Here is a 23,018-nt window from a genome sequence, read left to right on the forward strand (position 1 = left end):
TTATTTGGGCTGTCATTTCTGAGGCTGGTAACTCTAATGGACTCTAATGAACTGAAATCATGATGCTGGTTGAGAGAATGCCAAGAGTGTGAGAATCTGTCATCAAGGCAAAGGGTGGCTAATTTGAAGAATCTCAAATATAAACTGTTTTGATTTCTTTAACACTTTTTTGATTCCATATGTGTTATTTCATAGTTTGGATGTATTCACTATTATTGTACAGTGTAGAAAAAAGTTAAAAAATAAATAAAAACACTTGAATGAGTTTGTGTGTCCAAACTTTTGACTGGTACTGTATGTAAATTAAATATTTCTGTATTTCATTTTCAAAAAGATTTGTAAAATTTCTAATAACATGTTTTCATTTGTCATTATGGGGTATTATTTGTAGTTGGGTGAGAGCATTTAATTTAATCCATTTTGAATTCAGGCTTTAACACAATAAAATGTGGAATAAGTTAAGGGGTATGAATACTTTCTGAAGGCATTGTATGTAGGTTGAAATCACTGTATGTTAAAAGCACTATGTGTGTGAGTATCCCTAACCTTGCCAACAGACAGAGCTATGAATGGATTCGTGGTTTACCAAATAGGGCCTTGATGGGCTCGGCAACATTACTGTGAGGTGTAATTCATTTTTTGAGGACACGTAAATGCTCTTGCAATTTTCCAATGAATGTGTCTCGAAAATGAACATCTTATGTTCTCGAGAACATGCCAACCATGTTCTGTGTTTTTTTTGTGGAATGTTGATGGAACATTCTCCTAAACCGCAGATAACTCGGCACATTAATGTCTTTTGTGGTCGTGATGGTCAAAACCTAACTTTTAAAAAGCACTTTATATGCCCGTCACAGGCATGATGGAAGAGGGGGACTATAAATCTGAGGAGTCGCCTGCTGTTAAATTACACTGGGATCGCTTTGGGACATCCAGGCTCAATAAGGGAGGATGTGCTGGTAATTGTGAAATGTCCTTGTCCCCTTTAGGAAAGCAGTGCCTCGACACAGAAGCCAAATTCAGAGCCGGCTGCAGCACAATGTGTCGTTTTCCTCAGATGACAATTTAATCAGACATTTCAGACAAGTGTGAAAACTGGACTCTGCTATAAATGGATTCTGGGGAAATAAGTAATTCTCAAGGCAATGACTCTTATTTTAACTACTGGAGGGAGCCCACTGAGCAAACACTGGTTGAATCAACGTTGTTTCCACGTCATTTCAACGAAATTACGCTGAACCAACGTGGAATGGACATTGAATTGACATCTGTGCCCAATGTCTGGAAAAATGCAAAATTCAGATGCCTTGCTCTTCTCCTTCTCAGGGAGTGTGGTTTGATGTAAAGAAGAAGTAAGTCTTTACCTTCTGCAATGCAGATTATTACAATAATGATTTAATGTGTTCAAAGGATGTCACTCACTCAGCTGTATGGCAGAGCCACAGCAGTCAGCTTTCATTTCATTAGGTTTTTGTAATTTCAACTGATTATTGCTTTTGGCAAAGACACAGTGCAATTTGACTGACTTTTTGGGGGACTTTTTTGAAAGATTTGCAATTTTACAAAGCTTGTCTGTCGTCACTTTCGATAAGGTTGGTTTGTCATTCCATGGGACATCATAAATGCATTTTAAAGTGCAGAAATAAAAAATGACAGAGATTGTATTGGAACAAAATTGATCGCAGCTCAGTAAATCTTTCTACGGTATATATCATAATGTAACCACAATGTTTCAATAGAGACGTTTAATTTAAAAAGAGTGCGAATTTTAAGGAGAGAACATTTGCAATTGAGTTGTGAATATTGGGGTGTGAGCTTCATGAGCTCTCTGACAACCAACATGTGTGATTTAAACAAGCAATACATTAAATGATGCTTTTACAGTATATATATATGTCCCCTTACTTGAGTTCAAAGGTCATTGGAAAATCTTAAGATATATTTGAAACTGACAGTGAAACACAACGGAGGAGGCTAAAAGCCTTTTCTATCCTTCAAGAGTGATAGAGGAATTCTAAATTCCTGTATGTTTTATTGCCAAAATCAATTCGCACTCATTTCTATTTCATTAATTAGTTGTAAATTCATTAATTATGCATGAAGTAGATTGAGACCAGTCTTAAAAGCCAAAGGTAAACAGCGTTTATTACAAGAGAGTACTAAATGCTTACACACATTTCCACAGGTTATAAACTGAAAATGACGTCAACGTTTTGCAAACGTTCCATTTCACAAGCAGAGAGGCCCCCTAGCTCTTGAGCCTTCGCGTTATCAGCACGAAGTCAAGGCCAGTCAGTATAAATCAACATTCTCGACAATCTGGAGATGGCCCGTTCCCACCACCTGGAGATTTGTACAACTGAATGAACTAAGGAACAGACCTTCATTGTTACTAAACTCCTGACTACATTATATACAATTGGGAAAGGGAGCAAGAGAGAAAATTCACATGTACAGTACATTATAGCATTTGGACTAGTCAGTTCTGATTGGAATGTATACATAATTAGTCATTTCAACCAATTTGAAAGTCGCTCTGGATAAGAGCATCTGCTAAATGACTTAAATGTAAATGTAAATAATTTCCTCTATCAAAGAGTCAGATGGTTTCTGTGTAAATGCTGTGCAATGCATATTTTGTACTTTTCCTGGTTACTCCACTGTGTTAACGGTAGCATAGCTAGGCCATCCCAGATGTCAACCGCAGCCCATTCAAATTATGGCCGTTTCAATTCATTCCCTGATGTTATGAGTGGAAATGCATTGTGGGAGCCTTTTGCTTGACTCATCCCTGACCAGTAGTCTGTCGGTGTCATCAATGCTTGTTAATTATGTGATAAGATTCCTGAGCAGGACCAGGCTGACGCGTCACTCTGAGTAAACACTTATCAAGACAGAAGGCTTTCAATTGATTCACCCAGCGCTTGATTTAATTAAGGCCTCGCAACAGCAGAGCATGACCTAACATAATAATCTGATATTGTCTGATGGCGGTTAAACCCCTGCAGGTTGGAGATATTCAATCCATTTGGGTGAAATGAGACAACCTTGTCTCCCCAGAGATTATTTTAAATTACAGGGCTTTGTTGGTTCCACCTAAATCATCATATGACACAGGGTAATGGCTGACACAGTGATAGAGAGGGCACAGCTATTGCTCCTCTGGCTGTTGTCAAGGGCGAAGTGTTGTCAGGTTCAAGTGTAAGTTCCTTCAATGATGTTGTCGTGTGACTTGTTGTTTGGTTAAACCATCTATTTCTGCCAAGAGAGAAACCATTGGCTTTGTATTGCATTAGACATAGTGTTGCCTCTTCAAAAGAGATTAGAATGTTCCGTCATTTCAACATCTGTAATATTTGCTTGAGAAGTTGATCACTGAGATTTCAACCTTTATTCAATTGTTCAAAAAATATAGCCAGAGGTTTGTTGAATTCTCAATGTGTTATCACTATACTTTCAACCATCTAAAGGGCACGACCAAATTCCAATGGAAAAACAATGTCTGATTGGTATAGTTGTCTTCTAAATGTGTTATCACTGAGCTTTCAATAATTTAAAACCACAACAAGGTTAAAATGGGAATATGTCAGATATTCTGTATATACAACAATTTAAAGAGATTCTCCGGTACTTTTGTATACTTTTTAGCCAGTAGTTCTAAAGGTAGTACACCGAAAATTGCAGTACTATGTCAGATACGTTATATGCAGGTACGTGCACCACATCATTGCTCTCTCTCACACTTTGCTGTGTGTTCATCTGGTTAGCTGTCACTCAAATGGCAAGGGTGTTGAAGCTCTTTGGCTAGAATTTGAATTGCTAGGGGCCGGCCCAGGTGTGGGAAACTGTAAGGAAAATGGCTCAGCACAGCTTTCAGAAAAACTGTTGCTTTCGAACTAGCGATTTTGTGGCTAGTTGAGGTAATACAGTAATTCTGCTCATAAACTCAGCAAAAAAAAAGAAACGTCCTCCCACTGTCAACTGTGTTTATTTTCAGCAAATTTAACATGTGTAAATATTTGTATGAACATAACAAGATTCAACAACTGAGACATAAATTGAACAAGTTCCACAGACATGTGACTAACAGAAATTGAATAACGTGTCCCTGAACAAAGGGGGGGGGGGGTCAAAATCAAAAGTAACAGTCAGTATCTGGTGTGGCCACCAGCTGCATTAAATACTGCAGAGCATCTTCTCCTCATGGACTGCACCAGATTTGCCAGTTCTTGCTGTGAGATGTTACTGTCATGCAAGTGAAAGAGGACCCAAATGCGACTTGGCGAAAACAGAGTCTTTAATCCAGTAAAGTAAATACAATCAAAAAACACAACTTTCACTCGAAATGACGAGGACAAACTGGAGACTCGATCTTGAACAGCAGGTGAACAGCAGGTTGCCTCGGGAAGGCACTTGAACCAAACAGACTCAGACACCTGCTCACCACGCAGCATCTGAGGAAAACACGACACGACAGGGCGATACACAAACACAGCACGGTGAATTCTAGACAAGGAACCGACAGGGCAGAAACGAATAACAAGGAGAGAAATAGGGACTCTAATCAGGGAAAAGGATCGGGAACAGGTGTGGGAAGACTAAATGATTGATTAGGGGAATAGGAACAGCTGGGAGCAGGAACGGAACGATAGAGAGAAGAGAGAGCGGGAGAGTGAGAGAGGGAGGGGGAGAGAGAGGGATAGAAAGAGGGAAAGAACCTAATAAGACCAGCAGAGGGAAACGAATAGAAGGAGAAGAACAGGGACAAGGCATGATAATCAATGACAAAACATGACAGTTACCCCACTCTTCCACCAAGGCACCTGCAAGTTCCCGGACATTCCCTCACCCTCCGATCCAACAGGTCCCAGACTTGCTCAATGGGATTGAGATCCAGGCTCTTCGCTGGCCATGGCAGAACAATGACATTCCTGTTTTGCAGGAAATCACGCACAGAACGAGCAGTATGGCTGGTGGCATTGTCATTGGGAGGGTCATGTCAGGATGAGCCTGCAGGAAGGGTACCACATGAGAGAGGAGGATGTCTTCCCTGTAGTAACACATAGCGTTGAGATTGCCTGCAATGACAACATGATGCTGTGACACACCGCCCCAGACCATGATGGACCCTCCACCTCCAAATCGATCCCGCTCCAGAGTACAGGCCTCGGGTCACGGTCATTCCTTCAACGATAAGCGCAAATCCGACCATCACCCCTGGTGAGACAAAATCGTGACTCGTCAGTAAAGAGCACTTTTTGACGGTCCTGTCTGGTCCAACGATGATGGGTTTGTGCCGACGTTGTTGCCAGGGATGTCTGGTGAGGACCTGTCTTACAACAGGCCTACAAGCCCTCAGTCCAGCCTCTCTCAGCCTATTGCGAACAGTCTGAGCACTGATGGAGGGATTGTGCATTCCTGGTGTAACTCGGGCAGTTGCTTTTGCCATCCTGTACCTGTCCCGCAGGTGTAATGTTCGGATGTACCGATCCTGTGCAGGTGTTGTTACACGTGGTCTGCCACTACGAGGACGATCAGCTGTCCGTCCTGTCTCCCTGTAGCGCTGTCTTAGGCGTCTCACAGTACGGACATTGCAATGTATTGCCCTGGCCACATCTGCAGTCCTCATGCCTCCTTGCAGCTAAGGCCCATTCACGCAGATGAGCAGGGCATCTTTTTTTTGGTGAAGTTATTTGGATTTTTAGGAATTATCTTTGAAAGACAGGGTCCTGAAAATGGATGTTTATTTTTTTGCTGAGTTCAGATTATTCATATATGAACTACACATTGACACATTCAGCTCAAAGCAGGAGGTTTAAAAAATACTAGTAGTCGCCAAAGTTCTGGAGCATTTTTAAAAATGTGTTATTACTGTGCCTCAACTAATAGCACAACCAAATGACCTGAGTGGTATACTACGAAGCAAGCGAGCTCTACTCAGGCTTTTAAAAGAGCTTCAGTCAGCTTCACATGGTTCCAGATCAGACTTCATCTGTACTATTACGGTGAATATTGCTTGTCTGCCTGCCACTAACTTTAGCAGGATTATAACTGTGTGTGCATGCCGCACATGGCTAGTTTAACACCAAACTCTTCATTCAGACAATGCTGAAACATCAATCACTGGGCAAGTCAGTGCCACATTTTCCTTTATGCTGAAATCAAAATGAAAGAAAAGTTGTCTTCCAAATTCAACAGGCTATGACGTGAAATCGGGTTTTAGAAGTGCCGGCTTCATTTTATTAGGCTACTTATCATTTAAGCCGTCTTTTGGTGTGCTTTGTGGTAATACAAGTTTGCGGACGACACAACAGTGGTAGGCTTGATTACCAACAACAACGAGACGGCCTACAGGGAGGAGGTGAGGGCCCTCGGAGTGTGGTGTCAGGAAAATAACCTCACACTCAACGTCAACAAAACTAAGGAGATGATTGTGGACTTCAGGAAACAGCAGAGGGAACACCCCCCCTATCCACATCGATGGAACAGTAGTGGAGAGGGTAGCAAGTTTTAAGTTCCTCTGCATACACATCACAGACAAACTGAATTGGTCCACTCACACAGACAGCATCGTGAAGAAGGCGCAGCAGCGCCTCTTCAACCTCAGGAGGCTGAAGAAATTCAGCTTGTCACCAAAAGCACTCACAAACTTCTACAGATGCACAATCGAGAGCATCCTGGCGGGCTGTATCACCGCCTGGTACGGCAACTGCTCCGCCCTCAACCGTATGGCTCTCCAGAGGGTAGTGAGGTCTGCACAACGCATCACCGGGGGCTAACTACCTGCCCTCCAGGACACCTACACCACCCGATGTTACAGGAAGGCCATAAAGATCATCAAGGACATCAACCACCCGAGCCACTGCCTGTTCACCCCGCTATCATCCAGAAGGCGAGGTCAGTACAGGTGCATCAAAGCTGGGACCGAGAGACTGAAAAACAGCTTCTATCTCAAGGCCATCAGACTGTTAAACAGCCACCACTAACATTGAGTGGCCGCTGCCAACACACTGACACTGACTCAACTCCAGCCACTTTAATAATGGGAATTGATAGGAATGATGTAAATATATCACTAGTCACTTTAAACAATGCTACCTTATATAATGTTACTTACCCTACATTATTCATCTCATATGCATACGTATATACTGTACTCTATATCATCGACTGCATCCTTATGTAATACATGTATCACTAGCCACTTTAACTATGCCACTTTGTTTACATACTCATCTTATATGTATATACTGTACTCAATACCATCTACTGTATCTTGCCTATGCTGCTCTGTACCATCACTCATTCATATATCCTTATGTACATATTCTTTATCCCCTTACACTGTGTATAAGGTAGTAGTTTAGGAATTGTTAGTTAGATTACTTGTTGGTTATTACTGCATTGTCGGAACTAGAAGCACAAGCATTTCGCTACACTCGCATTAACATCTGCTAACCATGTGTGTGTGACAAATAAAATTTGATTTGATTTGAGTGTTGAGGATCAGCGGGGTGGAGATGTTCTTTCCTACCCTCATCACCAGGACTCAGTTGCACAGGGCGGGGTCAAGACCCAGGGTCTCGAGCTTAATGACGAGTTTGGAGGGTACTATGGTGTTAAATGCTGAGCTGTAATCAATGAACAGCATTCTTACATAGGTATTCCTCTTGTGCGGATGTGTTAGGGCAGTGTGCAGTGTGATTGCGATTGCTTTGTCTGTGGACCTATTGGGGCGGTAAACAAATTGGAGTCTAGGGTGTCATGTAGGGTGGAGGTGATATGATCCTTGACTAGTCTCTCAAATCACTTCATGATGACAGAAGTGAGTGCCACGGGGCGATAGTTGTTTAGCTCAGTTACCTTAGCTTTTTTAGGAACAGGAACAATGGTGGCCCTCTTGAAGCATGTGGGAACAATACATAAGGTATTTAGAGTTACAATAACATCAAAACATGACCATGGAACTGTTACTAATTTTAAGGTTGAATAAATACTGTGACATTAGTTTGTAAAATAACCTTAACTTTATGTTAGTAGTTACATAATTACAAAAGTAATATTTATTGTGTTTGCTTGACAATGCAACCAAATATCAACATCTACAGGAGATGTATCTAATGCTTGGCTAGTTTTTGGTTTTGTTGGAGACTTACCAAGTTTATAGGCTATTTACTGTATTGCAAAAGTGATTTTGAATTGTGTTTGGTTGTCAACACAGCCAAATATCAACATTTGAAGGAGATGTATCTTTTGTGCTACTGACTTAGTCTGACAACTCCAGTTTGTCTAGAAACTATATGTTAGATTGATATGTTGGATTCACGTCTCCATATCAACTAAACATCTAAGTTAAAGAATAGGATTAAATCTAATCAAACATTATTTAATGTGCATTTCACATTTGATTTGATTTAGGATTGTCTGTTGAAAATGTGTCATCGTGATGACATAATCCTGTGGTTGAAATCAACCCTCAAAACAACCGTTTTAATGGCTTATTGCAAATCCAATGTATTTCCCACATAGATTCCATGCCACAATACGTTGACAAATGACTTAGAAACAAGTTGATAGGCTTTCGGTAGACTTAGCCAACTGCTCCTTTAACACTTTATTATCACAATGTCTTTCTTTTAAACCTTCAAATAAAATACAAAATATCATTGGCAGTATCTTTGCTGGTAACTCTTTCCTAATTTTGCAGCATGAGAAAATCATGTGAAAGTTTCAATTGGATTCATTCAATATTTCAGTGCTCATATGCATATTTCATCCATCAGCTGCGTCCTTCCAGGCGCTCATCTTGGTGAATGAGGTTTATGGTGGGGCTGTAAAGGTGAAGAAGTAATTTAGTGAACCATTGCATGAAAGACAAAGATCAAAGCTGCTGCCTCAAGGCACTATCTGTGGAATCCATCTGTTGCTGCGCTGATGTTATGTTACCGCTCCAGCTCTCACACAGCACGCCTGTATCAGGGAGATGGAAGGGTGATGGGGAGGCTCCTGTCACTTCTGTCTCTCATCGGCCATCATAGAAATGATTTGAACCGCTCCTTTCTCACCTGTCTCTGCTGTTGGCAAATGGTCTTAGCTAGCTGTATAGTGGTGGTAGTCTCAATAATCGGTGACGTCTTAAACAATATGTGATGTTGGATCATGAATAACCGCTTGGGTAGCCTAACAATAAAGTCTATGAAAGGAGGCCCCTGTGGGCTCATTGAGTACTGCATCATAATTTCCCATTTTATCGATAAGGAGACAGAATTTATGCTTACGAGTGTTTTAACGATGCCTCTATCCTACAAATGCCAAAGATGTAACGTTCATTTCTCAAAACACTGCGTAGAGAACGTTTGTTAAGCTCGTTGTTGCGACCGATAGGATCGAATGAAAGGCACCGGTGCTCTCGGGTCAGCTTTCTCCATTCAAATATTACCTTAACATTAGAATTATTCCACAATACTGACGACGGATCAGCTCCTAGGGAGTTTATCACCTATGGCTGCAAATATTGAGGTATTTTATTCTAATGCTTAACCTATAACAATGCACTAAATCAAGATTAGGCACATCTGTCACACCCTGATTTGTTTCACCTGTCTTTGTGTTTGTCTCCACCCCCCTCCAGGTGTCGCCCATCTTCCCCATTATCCCCTGTGTATTTATACCTGTGTTCTCTGTTTATCTGATGCCAGTTAATTTTGTTTCATCAGGCCTACCAGCGTTTTCCCCTCTGCTCCTGTCTCTCAATTTGTTCCTGTTTCCTAGTTTTCCCAGTATTGACCATTCTGCCTGCCCTGACCCTGAGCCTGCCTGCCATCCTGTACCATTGCCCCACTACTCTGGATTACCGACCTCTGCCTGACCTGAGCCCCCCTGCTGTTCCGGTGCCTTACACCCTCTCTGGATTATTGACTCCTGTCTGCCTTGACCTGTTGTCTGCCTGCCCCTGTTGTAATAAACATTGTTACTTCGACAGCCTGCATTTGGGTCTTACCTTAAACGTGATAGTACGAACTGGCCATGACTGACCCAGCATACGTGGACCAGCTCCGCAACGCCATCTCCTCCCAAGGAGCCACCATTGGTAGGCAAGAGGAGTTGCTTCGCAGCCTGATGGAAGGGTTCCAGGCCGTGGCCGATCGTCACAACTTAGCATTGGACACATTGTGGGATCAATTACGTGGGTTGTCTACTATGCAGCCTACCAGTGACAGTAACCTCCCAGCCCCTCAGTAACCCGGATGGTAGCAGTGCCATCACCCCAGTTTCCGGGGAACCCTGCTTACCTCCCCGGAGTGCTTCGATGGAGAGTCGGGCATCTGTTGGGCGCTTCTCGCTCAGTGTTCCCTCGTCATAGAGCTTCCTCCTTCTCCTCGGACTGCTCTAAGATAGCGTACCTCATCACGGTGATGTCCGGGAGGACCCTCGCCTGGGGTACAGACATTTGTGAACAACAGTTTGCCGTATGCTTCAGTCTGGAGGGATTCCTGGTGGAGGTGAAATAGGTTTGAGGCTCCGGTGTCCTGGAGAGGGGCTGCCCGGAAGTTATTCCAGCTGCGGCAGGACTCCCTCAGTGTGGCAGACTATGCTGTGGAATTCCGTACAATAGCACACACACACATTGCTTTAAACATCCGGATCAATGGTAGCCTACAGGAACGTAGGAGGGAGAAGAGGTCTGATTGTTGTTCCATTCGCTCACTCAAGGATCCCACCTTGCATCTGATGAACTCTGGAAGTCCCCGGTGTCTAGATGCCTGAGAGAATCCGAGCTTAGCCGAGTTCCTGCCGATTCACCTTATCCCGAGCCAATGCAGCGCGGTGAGGCTGTCTCCAGCCGAACGCATACGCAGTCTTGACACCCAGAGTTGTCTGTATTGCGGTACTGCCGGTCATTATGTGTCTACATGTCCCTTCAAGAGACCTAGATCACTCGTTGGAGTGATTACTCTGGTGGGTCTTATTGATAATTTTTCTTCTCCCCCTACTCGTCCTGCTATGGAACGACCAGTCCAAGTCTCTCCAGGTACTCATCGACTCGGGGGCCGATGTGAGTCTTTTATGGATGTTACCCTGACATCCGAGCAGGGCATCCCAATACAACTCTACTCCATTCCCATGGATGTTAGAGCGCTGGTCGGGCGCTCTATAGGCCGGGTCACCCACCATACCACCCCCATCAACCTATGAGTGTCAGGGAACCACAGCGAGACGATCCAATTCCTGCTAGTTGAGTCTCCACGGGTCCCCTTGGTATTGGGATTCTATTGACTGGGCTACTGGTGCCATCGTGGGCTGGAGCCCGTCCTGCCACACTCATTGCCTGAAGTCAGTTCTGCCTGCCCCGGGACGTCTTCCTGGGGGCTTGGCAATTGTCCCGGACTTCCGCCAGCCCCGCGGAGTACCAGGACCTCCGGGAGGGGTTCAGTAAGGCCCGGGCCACTTTGCTTCCGCAGCACCGACCGGTATCCAAGAAGGTCAAGCCAGATGCGCTGGCACCCAAGATCATTTGCCCCTCTGCTGTTTGTCCTCTGTTGCCCCGTACCCTCTGTATACTTCCTACCTTTCCTGTGTCTAGAATTAAACCCATGTGTCACAGCCCTTTGTCTCCTGTTTCCAGGAGTTACTTTGACTGTTTGCATTTGGGTCTTTAAACGTGATAACATCATTGCTTCCATGTTAAGCTACACATCATTAAATATATTGATGGCAACATTTTGACAGTAGCCAAATGGAAAAATAAAACTAAATTGAATGAACATGAAATGTATTTGAATATTGTTTAAATATACAGGCCCATACTGTTGGTAGGCTATTTGAATGCAGTAATCTGTTTTCATTTGAAGCATCGTTTTATCCTTCGCTTGTTTGTAACAATTGCAAATCATTTAGTAACTTCGTATTTGTAGTCAACTTTGTTGTGAAGTTATTGGCGGTCACAGAGAGACTGATAAACACTGTGATTCTATGTTTAGCGGAGTTCTTCTGTGTATAAAGTGACGAGGGATGGGGAAAAAAACATCTAATGACGCATTTAGCTGTTCTATGAGCTGTTCTATGAGGCGTTAGATTATTAGCGTTTTCAAGTGCAACGTTAATAACGGTGGTTTTGGGAAACAGCTCGGAGATTTAATGATGCTCCTACGAAGGTTCTAACGACGAATTTAGCCTTATAGATGCTTTTGGGAAAGGGGGCCCTGGTTAGGAGAATGAGGTTAAGGTTAGGAAAATGGTTAGAGTTAGCAAAATGCTCCCCTAACCTACGTTAAAAGTCTGTCCCATTCGAAGAACGAGAGAATTGTGGAGAACACGCCTCCCATGCTACAATTGGATAGTGTAATGATCGGATATGCACTGTACATTTCCGGAGGATTTCATTGGCCGCCAGCTCTACGATTACTTTGTAGCAGCGGATTTCAGCTGGTGCCCGGTACGGTATAGTATAGTGCATCTACGAATTTACGTTTCTGTGTTTGCGTTGCTGTCAATCTCAGCAGGCTATAATCCTGGATGATCTGAAACTACGGTACTGTCATTTAGTTTTGTGAGTTTTTTTATATTGCGTTTGTATACGCGTTGGACCGTATGGAGGGATGTCGCGATGATGGTCTGCTCTAGGAGAACCAAAACTTTGGTGTCGACATGCGTAATTTTGAGTGGCATGACCAATATTGTCTGTCTTCTCTACGTCGGCTGGATCACTAATTATGTGGCCAATGTGAACACCAAAGTCTCAGAGACAGAACCGGAGAGAAAGTTTGACGATGACAACAAGGGAGAAACTCTGAAGATTATAGAGAGACTGGACCGACTGGAAAATGTGGTCAACCAACACATCCAAGGTAGGCTACATGCGGTTTTACGGTTCTAGGGACAATGCATAGGATATGTCCACAGTTCTGTTTTAGCAAGTAACGTTACATATTTAGAATATTATATTCAATAAATGGCAAGTAAATTGGAAAACAATGTAGGCCTAATGTAAAATAAAATGTAACCAAAACTCTTCCTTGAAATGTAGTTATCAATATCAACCACATTGTGCAGTCCAAGTACCGTAAAACGAACTAAGCAGTGGTTTTAACACCATGCTGATAGAGGCTAAATATTTTTTCAATAATAGGTTACAACAGGGGTAGGTAACTAGATTCAGCCGCAGGCAGATTTTTGCCGGGGGGGGGTTGGGGCCGGAACATAATTAAAATAATGTGTACACTGCAAATTGACAACAACGAAGCCTAAAAATAGATTGTTATTTTCCAATACAATCATTTCATACCTTGTATTTGTTGGAATACTTGGGAACAGATTTCCTAAATTAACGCATTTGAGATGAATTCTTTGTGGTTTTATTGTAATTATGTTGTATCAAAAACTAAAATCCTGGGGCAAAAAAAAGAGAACTTGCAGGCATGTGTTACAATATGATGGACAAATAGGAAATATTAATTAGTGCTGTGCACTTCACACTGGCGGACAGAATGCAGAGTAGTGCCGATGCTGAGGTGAACTGATGAGTAAATTTAGCACTTGGAGCATGCATTTGGCCAAGTACTCAGTGTCACATAGATGCACTCCTGTAACTGGTGCCGTATTACATTACTGTGGATCTGTTTATGTTGTCAATGATATCTGTTAGCATGGAGGGAGCTGTTAGCATGGAGGGAGCTGAGGAGATCACTTGACAAACTGGCAGACCTCAAAAGACCTTTAACACCTAGCCTAATTCTCTCAAATGTCTGTCTGTCCGATTTAGCCCTTTTATGATGAAATGAGGGATAGTGTGGAGTTTCACATCTTTGCAGTGGACCATAGGGTGTCAGATACTCATGTGTGAGTGCTGCTTCTTCAAATATAGTGTACATGGCAGCAGTTTGTGCTGCATGTGTACAGTAGAAGACATGTCAGGTCTTGTTTCCCGTTAGTTACCACCCAGCCCTGCTACCATCAAATGCAATTGTATTTGTCACATGCTTTGTGAATAACAGGTGTAGAATATCCCGCCTTTCCCAGAAATTCTGAGATGAATGATAACGCAAGGAATAAATACACAATGAGTAATGATAACTTTGCTACATACACAGGTCACAGAACAGAGTTGATGTGCAGGGGTATGAGAATGGAGGTAGATGCTCATATATATATGGACACCCCTTCAAAATAGTGGATTTGGCTATTTCACGGGTGTATAAAATTGAGCACACCGCCATGCAATCTCCGTAGGAAAACATTGGCAGTAGAATGGCCTTACTGAAGAGCTAAGTGTCTTTCAAAGTGGCACTGTCATACGATGCCACCTTTCCAACAAGTCAGTTTGTCAAATATCTGCCCTGCTAGACCCGCCCCGGCCAACGGCAAATGCTGTTATTTGGAAGTGCAAACGTCTATGAGCAACAACGGCTCAGCCACAAGGTGGTATACCACTCAAGCTCACAGAACAGGATCGCTGAAGTGCATAACAAATGTCTGTCCTCAGTTGCAACACTCACTACCAAGTTCCAAATTGCCTCTGGAAGCAACATCAGCACAATAACTGTTCATCGGGAGCTTTGTGAAATGGGTTTCCATGGCTAAGCACAGGCCTAAGATCACCATGCGCAATGCCAAGTGTCGGCTGGAGTGGTGTAACGCTTGCCGACATTGGACTCTGGAGCAGTGGAAACGTGTTCTCTGGAGTGATGAATCAAGCTTCACCGTGTGGCAGTCCGACAGACAAATCTGGGTTTGGTGGATGCCAGGAGAACACTCACTACCTGCTCCAATGCATAGTGCCAACTGAAATGTTTGGTGGAGGAGGAATAATGGTCTGTGGCTGTTTTTTCATGGTTCGGGAAGTCTTAATGCTATAGTGTACAATGACATTATAGACTATTCTGTGCTTCCAACTTTGTGGCAACAGTTTGAGGAAGGCCGTTTCCTGTTTCAGCATGGCGATGCCCCCATGCACAAAGCGAGGTCCATACACGCATGGTTTGTCGAGATCTGTGTGGAAGAACTTGACTGGCCCGCATAGAACCCTGACCTCAACCCCATTGAACACCTTTTGGATGAATTGGAATGCCGATTGCGAGCCAGGCGTAATCACCCAACATCCGTGCCTGACCTCACTAATGCTCTTGTGGTTGAATGGAAGCAAATCCCTGCAGCCTTGTTCCAGCAACTAGTAGAAAGCCTTCCCAGAAGAGTGGAGGTTGTAATGGCAGCAAAGGTGGGACCAACCCCATATTAATTCCCATGATTTTGGATTGAGATGTTCGACGAGCACGTGTCCACATACTTTTTAAATGTAGTGTATGTACATATAAGTAGGGGTATAGTGACTAGGCACTAGACTAGATAATAATCAGAAGCAGCAGCATGTGATGAGTCAAATGTTTAATTAAACAAATTTAATGTCTGACTTAAAAAATAAAAAATACATTTTAAATTCACTGTGGAGCCTCAACTGAGGTGGACCATGTTAATTCCTTAGTGATGTCGACACTAATGAACTTGAAGCTCTCGACCCACTCCAATACAGCCCTGTGGATGGGGGCGTGCTCGGCTTTCCATTTTCTGTAGTCCACGATCAACTCCTTTGTCTTGCTGACGTTGAGGAGAGGTTGTCCAGGCACCACACTGCCAGGTCACTGACCACCTCTCTATAGGCGGTCTCGTCGTCGGTGATCAGGCCTAACACCGTTGTCAGTGATGGTGTTGGAGTCGTGCGCGGCCACACATTCGTGGGTGAACCGGGGGAACAGGAGGGGCCCCCGTGTTCAGGGTCAGTGTGGCGGATGTATTGTTCTCACATAGGTGGTCCTCTTGTCCAGGTGGGAGAGGGCAGTGTGGAGTGCAATAAAATTGCGTCATCTATGGATCTGTTGGGGGCGTTGACGTGAGCCATGACAAGCCTTTCAAAGCATTTCATGGCCACAGATGTGAATGCTATAGTCATTTAGACTGACTACCTTGGTGTTCTTGGGCACAGGGACTATGGTGGTCTGCTTGAAACATGAAGGTATTAGAGACTGACAGGTAACACAAGCTGACACCCTCTCACACAATTAAAATGCTCTCTCAGCAGGGTGCTCTCTCAGCAGCTCGATCGGCCCTCACTAGGCCTATAACACTGAGCTTTAATTAAACTTAAGAGGGACTGCCACACTGCAGTCGGTCCAAAACCCTCCTCGGGAGGTTCATAATGGACTTAACCTCCATAGGGGACAGTCAGGAGCGGTTTGGAGCTATGACCCACTCCACACCCACCTCCTCTAGAGGGGGGTGTGCGTGTGGGTAAGTCATGCATAAAGTACACCTGTCTCACTCTTACCTAAGCAGTGTGTCACTAAGTTTGTTGAATAAAAAAAAAGCACTTTGCATGATGGGTTGCGCTGAGGATCCGTTGACATTTCACACATGATCTGTTTGACTTGGAATCCAATACTGGATGACTCTCACTGTCGTTCACTATCATTTGGGACTTTGTCACTACCCTTTTGGTGCTCCCCATAGCAGCGGAGGAAAGGCTCCTGCCCTGCGGCTATTTACTTGACTGACAGTCCTTTGGCAAGATAAGAGAAATGATTCTCCCCACTTTCTCTCAGGTCATCCAACCTGCCTCACAGTTAACACGCTTTCTATCATACAGACTACTCTGTAGAATATACAGCTGTGCAGAGTGTACATATTGTTTTCTGGTGTTAGTATCTAACTGCCAGTTTTTTGCCAAAATTGCTAGTGAACCGTTTTGGTGGAAAATAAACTGTGGCCAGTTTATTAGGTACACCACCCCATTCACCAAAAATGAAAAAATGCTGATGTGTTTTGTGTCTTCAGGAAGAATAGTGCTGCATCGAGCAGAAATAACATATTAATTTTCATGCCATATCCTCACTCTGACTCCTAGAAGGGTGTCGAAATGGTATAACAATTTTATCTTGGATTTTTACAATCACCACTTTCAAGTGCACAGCAGTGGCAGTAATTTATTGATTTATTTGGGTCAGCTCATTATGTTTTGGCTTGACAATGAATTGCTCCCTTTTTTGCCTGAGGAAGATTTGTGCTACTTTGCTCATGTTTTTGTATGGTTGCTGTCTGACCCACGGCACCCTTTCACAACATCACAAAGGAGATTTAATATGTCAAAACAAGGCTGTGGGACTTTAAATAGTAGGCTGCCTTCGTTTGAATTGACAATGTTATTTTCTTCAATCAGATGTTTTGAAAGGTATTTTATTGGCTGTACAGAAGGTGTTTTTAAAAATGCTATATATTTAGATCAATGCTGCAAAATCATAATTTGCCATTTTTCATCTGTCTAATCAAAACCCTTGTCTGATGTCTCGAGCTTCACACGTTTGCTGATGTCTGTGAATCAATATATATCTGTAATCCCTATTGAGCTGGGACTCTGATTACCTCCTTCACAGCTGTTGATGAGGAAACTGGGTTTGTCAGAATGTAAAATAAGATTATACTCTGATATAAAATAGATTATGATCTATGATATAACATAGATTATGATGTGAATGCATCCTTCCACAAGTTAGACCGACACCGATCCCACTGAATCCAGTGATTTTACAAACAGCTAGGTGACATGTACAATCTTGTCTCAAACCAATGTTTTTCTCTCATTACAAATATCAAATACTTTGGGATTTGATATTTCAAGGTTATATTGGGAATGTTCATTTCCTCCATTGATGTGTACATTACAGTACCTTTCTCCTTGAGGTCAGTGCTCAAACTCGGATTTCTGCTAAATATTTAGAGTCAAAGGATCTTAACACAAGTCTCCTTTTTGGCCAGATGATTTTCACAGTAGAGTATGTTGGTGTAATCCTGGTCATACGGTGTAGATGAGCACAACCGGGGTGCTATAGATATAGGATGCCCCCAGCCTGTCAACGGTGAAGTTGTTGCTTGAATGAAAGAACACCACACAGCTTTTGACAGTGAACGACGTTGAACCTTTTTTTGAGGTTCGGAAGCTGATTTCAGTTCAAAAACTCCACCGTTTTATTATATACTAACTGTAAAATGGCAAATGAACCAGAATGCGGTTTTTATTGGGTGTTCTCTAGTTAAGCTTCTGCTGTAAGCTCTCTCAATAATATTTTGAAGATAAATACACAACGGAGAGTTTGAAAGGACGAGAGTACTAAACAAAGTCTAGTAGCTCAGTTGGTAGAGCATGGCGCTTGTAACGCCAGGGTAGTGGGTTCGATCCCCGGGACCACCCATACGTAGAATGTATGCACACATGACTGTAAGTCGCTTTGGATAAAAAGCGTCTGCTAAATGGCATATATTATTATTATTATATAGTACTAATGGTCAATCAGGAATTGTAAATAGGAGCTGGGTTTCAGTTCAACCGCTGTTTAGAATCTGTGGAATGTCACTCCTGAACTCAGACCTACTTGTTCTGCGTTCTGTACATTGAGTCGGGAGCAGCATATTTGTTTTTTGGCCAGTTGTACTGCAAGGACTTCTGATTGGTCAACCCCAGGCTAGGGTGGGGGGGGTATAAATGGTATCCCTTTCCTTTGTTCAGTGGAGAAAAGCTGAGGACAGGGGAGACTGAACATCTACCTTCCAGTATAACCTCTTGATTTGTCCTTCTCAAATAAACATGTTTTTATCCCCCTGATATGCTTTGGAGTTTGTGTTATTGAAGAATAACATCAATTGCTAACATTCTCTCTCTGTAGCTGCTGAGGCTTTTCTCTCTGCTGGGTAGTGGATAAATCTGCCCGTCCACCCATCTGTGCTGTACTGTACTGCTTATTGACCTTAATCTCCCCTGTAGAAAAGGACAAACATTTCTGGGCCCCAGCCTTCACTCGATATTGATGTTTTGCATCCAGAGACAGTAGGTGGTTGGTTTTGTCCAAATATATAGAGTTTTCTGAAACATTCTGTTTCAAGTTGTGAAGAATCCAAAATTTCCAGCTCAACAGACCATGTTAGTCTTTCTCTCCTCTTAATGAAATAGTTTGTCATTTTCCATTGGCAACGAGGAAGCATTTGTCTATGCCCACAAACTACCCAGTGACACCGGAGAGGAAGTATTCACTCACTTTGCAGGGCAACACATACAATGCAAAGCTAAATTATGTAACTTAGATTCAGACTTTTTTTTTTTAAAGAATGCAGAGGATCTCTTATTTTCATACTGTACACAATTCATATTCTACAATTTAACAAGAAAATTGTTTATACAGAAAGGTAATAGCAGGTAAGCATTTACTGTCTAGAACGGGTGGCGAGGTTGTCTCATTATCTATTGCCCCATGACCACTCCTTGACGATCACCTTTCCTTGTTCTGAACCTCTTCTCTCTCTCAGGCTGCTGTGGGTGACTGTGCTGTGTGATAATAACATTCCTGCCCTTCCACCACTTGTGGAATGAGAAGATTATTATGATGATGATGATGATGATAGGACTGTACATTCAAAGATCTGCTACACAAAAAAATTGTGTATAGCTCAAGGTTCCTTTTTTGATCTTAGGTGGTCAGTTGTGCCTTCCATATGACACGAGCAATGTTGAATGGTGCTTACCACTTATTCCTGTTTGTCAGGTCTCTACTGACCTCTGACCAACCAGCCTGTGACTAACCAGCCTGTGACTATCAGGCTGTGACAGAGTGACCACACAGGAGGTGGAGAGATCTCTCTTGGCTCACTCGGCATCCCACCATAAGTGAAGTTGCGGGGTTGAATTTTTTTGAGTGTGGATATTTCATGTCTGTGTAAGAAAAGAAAAAGCCAATTATTCTGAGACCGCCAGATGAATCATCTGAGTCTCACGAACAGACATTTCTCCTCCTGCTGTCATGAGTACTACCACAGACTGAGGGTGATACGGCTCCAGATGAAGCCCAAGCAGCACAGGGCAATAATAATTACCATCTTCTCTCCTGGATTATGGGATGAATGTTGTAATTAGAGGCAATGGGATGTAACTCCAGATGAATTAGACAAACAGAGAACCTGCGTGGAGTGCTGGATAAACCAGAGCGAGCAGAGTGTTCTCATCTCTAAAACTCATCAGAGATAAGTAGCAGCGTACAGACTGGGATAAAGTTAAGAGGATGAGAAACCAAGCAAACAACTACACAAACGCTCTCGCTCTCTCTCACCCACACACGGACTCTCTCTGTCTCCCTCAAACGCTCGCTCGCACTCACTCACACTCACACACTCTTGTAGACCAAATCAAACGCAAACGAGCACTGCTTCGCGTAGATGCGAGAAACAGACTTGCTTTCTAATTTGAAGCGCACAACGCTTTTGACGGCATTGACGCTGGCGGCCCGTCTGTTTTTTCAGTCATCACTACCGTGCATTCTAATTCCAGTTTGTACATGCTCTGTGCTCGTTCGCGCTTCCTTTAATTTGGCCTTGTGTGTCTCTCACACACAAGCCTACCAACTCTCCCACCATCTTGCTTTGACTCCCAAGCATTGCCTGCATGCATAAACATGCTCACAGTGCATCATGTCCTACGCTATTTTTTTTTAACCAGAAATGCATCACTATATATTTGAACCCCCTTACATTCTCTTTCCACCATACTTATCGTTGTCCATTCCCACAATTACCATGGTAACCCATGATTGGTCAGCCGATTGCATGACGCTGCCAGGATAGGAAGAAGACACAGTTCAGTGCCACTCTTGCACATTTCCTTTTCAACCTTGAGTCATGCAGAAAATCCAGCTGCCTTTGTGTGGATAGTTCTTCTCTTATGAACCTGAATACAATCAATATATTATGAGGCAGCTTTTGAAACATGTAACAGTTTTAAGCATGTCGGCGAATGTTTCCGTTACAGATGGAAATGGAACCGGGCTAGTAGAGCTGTCAATCAATAATCAGAGAGCTACTCTGTTCAACACAGGATATAGCACAGAGAGAGAGAGGGATGTCCTTGGTCAAGTCGGATGACCTGTATTATAGGCTAGATGGCCTGAGAAGTATTCTTTTTTTCATTTGACCATTTTATATTTTCAGCAGTGCATCACAAGATTGTTCCGTCTTTGATTTGTGGAGCGCAGTGCTACAGAGAGAATCCCAAAAGGGGAGAGACGTATCGAATAGGAATAGCACTTCATAGACACAACATGCAGAATACTGTATTCTATACTGCGCCCATGAAAGGATACAGTGTATTGGAAATCATTTGAGCTCAAAATAATTCATTGGAAGTTAATTTAGTTTGTCTTACTCAAATTCAAATCGAATTCTGGAGATTCCTTCAAGACACCCTAGTTGCCCAAATGTAATAAATAATTTCCTTTCGACATGTTTTGAATTGCTGCAAAATTGTCATTTGTCCCTGGAGTGGCTTGAGTCTGCCTTTTACCACGTCAAGGAAAAGATCCCTCTAATCACAAGAAAATGAATGCTATCTAATTAGCTTTACATTATGCACATGCGAAATATGCTGTAGCAACAGGAGGTGTATTCCAATTTGTGAGACTTTCGATTCAATGTGCTTAAAAGCACCTGTGGCTTCTCTGTAACATGTTCAGTAGAAACATGTAGCACCTGCATCCCCCTCCGTCCTCCTCAGGGGTTTGTGAGCTGCCATCTGCCCAGCACAGGCTGCTCTCCGGTGGGCTTATTATAACTCTGGGGACCCTCCACGGAGCCATGCGATGGAGGTTAATTGGGCATCCGTTCTGCGAGCACACTTCTCATCGCCATCTGAATGTCGCTGCTTTTTATCCTGTCTCACTAACGCCGTCGTGTGAACGAAGCAGTGGATTAATCAATGTTATGAATTGGCTGTTTTAAAGCGAGTACACTGTGCTTTGAAACAGCTGTTGTAGGCTAGACCGTAGCATAAATCAACCACAGACAACACCACCATATACACCCTCCTATGTAAACCACCAGGGTTGTGATTGATTATATTCCAGTAAACTGCATTTGCACTAGTCTGAATCACCCTAAACCCCACGTTGACCTACTGATCCACCCACATACTGGCCTAGCTGTGCCAGCTGACCTGGGGCATGACTGTGCAATGGGCATAGAAGCAGCGGTGGCCATCTGAGTGTGTGTGTGTGTGTGTTTTTCTGAGAGGGTCTGTAGAGTTGGAGTGCCCTTGCCAGTTTTGCCAGATGACTCTCGCTGGGTTTAGTGAGCTAATGGTTGCGATTTGGCGAGAGAGACCCACAGATGATTGACGGAATGGGAGCTTTTGGGGATCTAACGCCTCTTGTTATTTTTCGGGTTGTCACTGAGAGGAGTGGAGCACGCTCACAAGTGTGAAGTTCAGATGCATTTCCAATCCTCTGTGAAGTGTGGGGGGCGTTGCATTTTGATTTCATCAGTGACTCGGTGACACCCGCACATCAGATGAGAACTTCCTGGGTTTCAGGCACCTCTTGAATATTCCACTCTAGTTAATGGATCTCAAACAGCCTCCAAAACAGTAGGGTGGACTGAAGGTCAAGAGGTCCGCTGCACTACAGGCTCCTCTGCTCTGACCTTCACATGATGTCTATCTATAACCCTCACCTGACACAATGACTTTATTATTTATTGGCTTTTTTTCTTGTGTAGGGGAAAGGTTCAAAATAAAAGTTTTCTTCCGAACACTTAAAGTTAAAACGGGCCCTAAACAGTAGGTAATGGTGCAAGAGATATTGCCACCAGCCTCTGTCAGCTGTCCCGACTCTCTCTTTAAATGAGGTGCCTGATAATGGTGGCTGGGATGTGTTTCTGCCCGCTGTTGCGGGTGGCGCCACCCGGAGGTCAGGGACAGCAGGCAGATGCTTACTAAACACCTCTGACTGAGCTGATTTGGATGTGGCTTTCTCTACTCTGTCAGATTTAGAATCCAACTCATCAAGCCAGACTGATACTGAAGGCTGTGCATACACTCCAGGGTGACACGCATCTGTGACAGGGATGAGGAGGACACTCTGGGTGTATTAACACATAAAGGCTTTAATAGTAGACTCTCGATGACGTAGATGCTCGAAGTAAACAACAGTAGTGGGTCA

General features: G+C 43.3%; 1 protein-coding gene across 2 annotated transcripts in view; it reads left to right on the plus strand.

The window, feature by feature from the left end:
* Nucleotides 1–12,295: 12,295 nt before the first annotated feature.
* The window catches only part of LOC124003285 (polypeptide N-acetylgalactosaminyltransferase 18-like), an 86,659-nt gene continuing 75,936 nt past the window's right edge, over nucleotides 12,296–23,018 (plus strand). Inside the window, exon 1 of one of the 2 annotated variants that reach the window (XM_046311417.1) lies at nucleotides 12,296–12,848. In XM_046311417.1, coding sequence (XP_046167373.1) covers nucleotides 12,608–12,848 — 241 coding nt within the window. In that variant the 5' untranslated portion in view covers nucleotides 12,296–12,607. The remainder of the gene's footprint in view (nucleotides 12,849–23,018) is intronic. The other variant, XM_046311407.1, reaches the window with a different exon arrangement.

Source organism: Oncorhynchus gorbuscha, linkage group LG02 (genome assembly GCF_021184085.1).
Source record: "Oncorhynchus gorbuscha isolate QuinsamMale2020 ecotype Even-year linkage group LG02, OgorEven_v1.0, whole genome shotgun sequence".
Taxonomy (NCBI): Eukaryota; Metazoa; Chordata; class Actinopteri; order Salmoniformes; family Salmonidae; genus Oncorhynchus; species Oncorhynchus gorbuscha.